This window comes from Morone saxatilis, unplaced genomic scaffold, assembly GCF_004916995.1.
Source record: "Morone saxatilis isolate NCDOM2014 unplaced genomic scaffold, NCSU_SB_2.0 Contig15, whole genome shotgun sequence".
Classification (NCBI taxonomy): Eukaryota; Metazoa; Chordata; class Actinopteri; family Moronidae; genus Morone; species Morone saxatilis.
This window is the reverse complement of record NW_023339707.1, coordinates 7263613-7269815: the sequence shown is the minus strand read 5'-3', so window position 1 is coordinate 7269815 and position 6203 is coordinate 7263613. Positions and strand designations below refer to the sequence as shown.

At 40.2% G+C, this 6203-nt stretch overlaps 1 protein-coding gene across 2 annotated transcripts in view; it reads left to right on the top strand.

Moving 5' to 3' along the window:
* The window catches only part of cep104 (centrosomal protein 104), a 32244-nt gene that overhangs the window by 16518 nt on the left and 9523 nt on the right, over positions 1-6203 (top strand). For both annotated transcript variants that reach the window (XM_035656109.1, XM_035656111.1), the window contains 4 exons: positions 1505-1681; positions 3993-4187; positions 5281-5376; positions 5635-5719. In XM_035656109.1, the coding sequence (XP_035512002.1) occupies positions 1505-1681; positions 3993-4187; positions 5281-5376; positions 5635-5719 (553 nt within the window). The remainder of the gene's footprint in view (positions 1-1504; positions 1682-3992; positions 4188-5280; positions 5377-5634; positions 5720-6203) is intronic.

Below are 6203 nucleotides of genomic sequence, written 5' to 3'. Positions count from 1 at the left end.
AATTCTTCCAAGAAAGACATGCCACTTAAAGGTCCAGTGTGTAACAGGAGTATCTATTGGCAGAAATTGAATATAATATTAATTAATATGTTTTCAGTAGTGTATAATCACCTGAAAATAAGAATCCTTGTATTTTCCTTACTTAGAATGAGCCATTTTTATCTACAGAGGGAGCGGGTCCTCTTCTAGGGAGGCCGCCATGTTAAACCGCCATGTTTCTGCAGTATCCGAGAATGGATAAACCAAACTGGCTCTAGATTTTTCACCAGTTTTGCGGTCACCGTAGTTTCTTCTACACGCTTGGAAGGCTGAGCTGTATTCAAATGGTACAGTCTGCAACTTCACTGCCAGATGTCACTGAATCCTACACAGTGGTCTTTTAATAAAAGGTACAGTGCATGTAACCTCTAAACAGGGAAAGAGAGACTTGTGGGCCTCCCCAGGTAGATTGAGCTCATTTGGGTGACAACTCCAGTTGTCCTAGATCTCCTTGGTGCTCAAGCTGAAACATTTTCAACGTGCATGGACATATCTTTGCACTGCCCAGAGCAAATTCCAGTCTTTAGATTATTCTTAGCTTTAATTTATAGTATATTTTTGAGTGGCAGACAAAAATGTGGAGAGAGAGGGGGGGCGCTTAAATTCCCCGGTGGGATTTAAACTATGAACAATGCCATTTCGGCACTAGCTCTTGGATTTGGTTTTCTTTTTCTCCTTTACCTTCAGTGTCCGCAACTCACCTGGCTTAGAGGCTTTTTTAGGTGATGGAAGGACAGTTACTTACAAATACAGAAACAAACCTCCACACACTCGCATCTGTGCTCTCTCTAACTAACTGCAATTACAGTGTGTGTGCAGTGTGTTTAAGTTATTTTATGTATTTTAAAACTTTAAATGTCATGTTGCCGTGATATACTGGATACGTAATGTACATTTGCTTAGTGGAATCTGTTGCACTGTACTCATGCATGGGAGTTTGTTTGTTGAGTAAGATTGGGAGGATGTCTTTATGAGCCACAGTAGTTTCTGTTTCAATGAGTTCAACTCAGGCCACAACTGTGCAGACCGTTACCATGTGTCTCAGCCCTCTGAAATCATCGCCCGGCCCTTCTGGATCTTTTCAGAACTCCGTTAGAGCAATGACTGAATGCCTCTTTGTATGTTGAGGACAAATTATATGTTTACATGTGTCTGTCCAATATTTCCGACATACATTCCACTCACCTGATGAGGCTAACAACTGAGAGAAGTTTTTCCTAGTGCTTTCTTCCGGCTCACTTTAATTGCACACTTGTATTCTCTGTTATGACTTGTCTCTCTAACAGATGCTTGTGTTGAATGACAAATCACCATGTGTAGCATCACACAGAAGTGTTGTTAGTGGCTTAGTAGTACACATATTACATAATTTAAAGGTACGTACTGTAAGTCTACAGTGACATTGCACGACTTTTAAAATGTAAATTTCAATTGTCATTGTCTATTTCTTGTGTCCATGTTTTAGGAAATTGCTGTTTTGAAGGATGTACGGGCCCTGCAGGTTATTCCCGGTGAGCTGGTGAAGCCCTTCAAATCCAACTTCCCCTCTCGTCTGGCTCAGAGTCGGGCCGAGCTGCTCGAGAAGCTACTTGCTGAACTGGGTACAGAGAACTCTGGCTTCACCCTGGACAATGTCATGAGGGTAAAGGATCATGCATGCATCATAATTTGAATTATTTTAAGTCTCTGATACGGAATCTGAGAGTGGCCGTGGTTCCAATGATCTTTTTCGACCAGCTGTTATTTTTCAAATCTTTTGGGATAATGAGAGAATTTCCATTATCCATTATCTCGAGAACAACACTTCAACCATAGCGTTCCTCGTCTTCCATACTTTTTGGATCACACTGTCTAAATTTGGTTTTGAAGCTTTTCCTCCAAGTCAGAAATATTATGGGGATGCCACTGTAGGTATCGAAGGTCAAAATCAGATCATCACAGATTTCTATACTAAAGATCAAGCTGTCAACAACTACTGAGTGTCAACTCCCCGGTCATATTCTCTCCAATCTGAAAATAGCAATTAGGACATATCCTGTTTAACATGATAGCACATGTTCTGTATAGAGATACATTCAGTATAATGCCTATATTATTCCACTTTAAAAATATGGCACCCATCACGATGATTTTCTGCATCATTTGACTTAGTAATTACAGTGAGACTAACTGAAAAGGGACCCATCCCTCCCTGGCTTTCTGTGGCCATTCAGTTCACCCACACAGGCGTTCAGTAAGCTCCAGTCAATTGAGTCAATGTTGTCACCATTGGCATCCACTTTACGTCTCCTGCACTGCTCTGGTTTCCAGCAGTGACCTAATATCTACGTGCAAACCATCCAACTGTTGACCCAGCCAGGCAGGGACAACAAGCCATCCTGTCCTCCCCTCTTTAGTTTATGACCGGTCCTCCACCCACCCCTCTCCACTCAGCCCTCCTCCTGACTTTAGACAGCTTTTATCAGTGAGAGCAAATTGTTAGGTTTGTCCTCTGAGTTTTTCTACCTTCTGAAACCAAAGCCACACAGGTGGCATTGGGTAGCCCGTGTTTGCATGTTTGTGCATGCTTGCTCAGCGTCTGTCCCCTTTGTGTTGGCTGCCTCCCATGTTTGCTAGGAAAACATTTCCAGTCTTGATTGAGATGTGCCAGGAGGGCTGTGCTTTATTCTACAGCTTGCCTTTCCTCCGGACTGTTAAATGAAACAGTTTGATGAGAAACATGTACGAGGCGGCAGGTTTAAAATTAGTTAGTTAGTTTTATGGAGGAATGGATTGTGAAATAAGTTGTTGATACACCTAGTAAGCCACTGTGCTAATCAGATTTGATTGTAGTTTGCCTACCAGCTTATAGCTAATACAATTTCTTGTAAACTTCCGGAACTTTGCATATCCTTAAGCCTTTATCAGCCACCAAACATCTGAAACAGAGGTGTAATAGCCATCTGCACTCTGGACAAATATTCCCTAGGTCCAAAACATGTTTTGGGTCCTTGATTTTTTCCACTGTGGATGTCTAATACCAGGCTAACAAAGACCTTGTTTGATACTATTACATGGCCACAAGCAATATATCTTTTAATTAAAAAGTACAGAAGGTTCAGGACAGCTACTTGATTCCTGTGAGAAAAAGGTGCCTATCAGGCAGTAGAGGGAGAAACATAAACTAAACGTAAGCACCAGCATGTGCCACTAAAGGTGTTGATGTAGGTTATAATAAATCTTTAGCATTAGATTTTATATTTAAAACTTCCTTTCCAAATACAAAAATAAATATGTAAGAAATAAATATACCTTTTATATGTTTATAGCTAATTATTATATATAATCTAAGTAATTTAATACACTAAAGAAATTTGATAACAAACATGAATCCTTAAAATTCACAGCTTAAACCAGTACTGCTATCAGCCTCTTTCAGCTCATGTGACCAGCCCTCTTGACAGCTCTACAGTGTTAGCCTGGCCATGGTTTGAACATTTTTCCTTTTTCCTCCGCTGTTACCTGGGTGATCTGCTCCGAGATGGGAGCCAGAGTAAAAAACTGGGGTGATTGAATTTCCTGTAAATAAGATGAGAAGTGGTCGGCAGAGAAAACAGAGCATAATGGCAAACTGTTTCTGAGCCTGATGATTGGGGGATGGACAGCAAGAAAGACAAGGCAATTTCTTTTTAAATCAAACACAGAGGCAATAAACATCCTTACACAAGGCCAAGAAAGGCATTAGAATAACATATAAAAACACAGTAAAGATGAAAAAAATTTGATTAAGTAATAGACAAAAAACGACCATACCCCATTTTTTCATTTTTTATTAGTTATCATGTAAAATTTAAAAAAAAATGTCCAGAGCTAAGTTGAAACTTGCCTAATTGCATATTTTGAACAGTGATATCAAGTCAATCTTGCTTAATGTTCACAATGTTAATAGAAAGCATTTTGTTGTCCTCTTTCAGTTCTGTGCAGCAGCATTGGAGCACAGTGCATCAGCGGTTCGAGAGCTGGCGGTGCGCATTATCTTATCCATGTACCAGCTGCACAGAGCTGCTGTTCTCAGCTACCTTCCACCCAACGATGCTACCACACGGAAAAACTTCCTCTACAAAACACTCTTTGATGGCTTTGCCAAGATTGACGGAAAGGAGACTCAGGCAAGAAGTGTTTCTTTGTTCTTCACTGCAAATGAATCTCTCATTGTTACTTAACATCTTCTTCACTTAAATAAAGAATATTAGAAAAAAATGAAAACTCCTTTTCCTTTGTAACATTTCCTAAAATGACACTTCTGACATTTATATGGGTGTCTGCATTCGCTGTGTTGAAATTACTGGCATCAGACTACTGGACAGAGGGTGTGTTCAAACTGTTCATTTATTTCAAACAGATTGTAGTCAGTGAGGAGCAGCTGGTGAATGGACAGTGAAACTGTCAGACATGGCAGATGGGAGCACTCTCTCAAGCTGACAAGAGTTGAGACTACATGACGTCATGTCTTTTTATTTTTTAGTAGAGTAACAAGACAGGAGGTGGGGTTTCATGTTGCAGAGGGAGCTAACTGGCTCCATTGTTTCTTTTGGCAAAGCCAGGATGGGCACTTTTGTCTGTGTTTTACCCATTTGGTTAAGAAACTGCGAGATTCATGCACGTATCTATCGATAATGTAGAACATTTTTTATTTTCTTTCAAATCCTTCATGTCAACTGAACTGTGTAAAACTGCACTAGCAACAAACATGACTGAATTTTTCTGTATGATCAACACAGAATGCTGTAAAGGATAACCTTGTTGTCGTGTACTAGTGTAACCACTAATGCAGCCAGTAAACAAGTCAGTTTGTGTTCCAAAGTTGGCAAGGTGCAATATCATTTTACCGTAAAGTTTGTGACTCACCCAGTGACCAAGCTTTATTTCTTACTGGCATTATAAGAAACCCAGCCTTCCAATGACATAATGGCCATGCTGCTGAGTAGAGCTCCACTGCTAAAATGTCTGATCATGCGCTCATCTGCGTGCGTCGTTGCCAAAACAACCACACCACGTTACTGCAGCCCTGAGAGTCTGCAGAGCTGTATGCCGTGCAACTTTAAAAAGGAGGAAATATTGAAATATAAGCTGGTGTGGTGAGCAAAAAAGATCTACAATGCTTAAATTCTGTTAACTGAAGACAGAGAGAGAGAAAATAGGAATGCAAACAGGAAAAGGAAAAACTGCTATGAAGCTGATGGCATGTCACTTTTCATCCAGACTTTGAAGAAGGGAGGCGGTCAGCAGGATGGGCAAAAGGAAAAGGAGGAGATCCATTCCCTTCAGGAGCAGCTGGCTGCCTTGAAAGAGATCACAGTAGGTGGAGCTGTCACCAGAGTCCAATTACATCACTTTTTGTAATGGCTACTAATTGTTGGTTATGACTCCACACAGTCTTTTAACTCTCTAGGAAGTCAGATAATAAAACTGGTACTTTAAATCTCCTTAATAGTCCTGGGAAGAGGAGTTCCACCATTTATCCAAAATTACCTGTATCTGAAGTCACTGTTTAATAACATCTCTCTTTGGTTTTCCTTCTGACATCTATTTACACTTCTCCGTTTGCTTGTGAAGGAGAGGGGGGATGAACGCTCCAAAGGACAAATGCTCAAGAAAGAAGCTCCCAAAGTTGAGAAAGAGTCCCAAAAAGCTGGCAAAGGTACATGTTTAAATAGAAAGAAGCAGACAAAAGCACCTCAGGTCCTACTCACACCAAATATATTTTTTAGAATATTATAACATCCTTGTACTGTACACCAGCAGGTCTGATATAGATTACTTTAAAGGAAGATTGCTTTATGGCACGATACACCAGTATGGTGCTGATATAGTCTTAAGAGATGCACTAGCACTGACGCTGTCATGCCTTCAAATGTGAGCTGTTCATATGCAAGTGGAAAATTTGAACATAGCTCCAAGGTCACGACTTGTGACATAAATGTGAGAGCTCATGGTAGTTTGTCACTTTTGTCCTCATTCTTTTTTTATGTCTTCAACATGACATCGAAATGCAAAAAAACTCTAAATCACTGACCATAAAAAAGCATCTACTTTGTTGTCAGTGTGGTGGTTGTGTTAGCATGTCAGTAACAGAAACAAGAGCTCCATTTGAAGGCAATATAACAATATCTAAGACATGACAC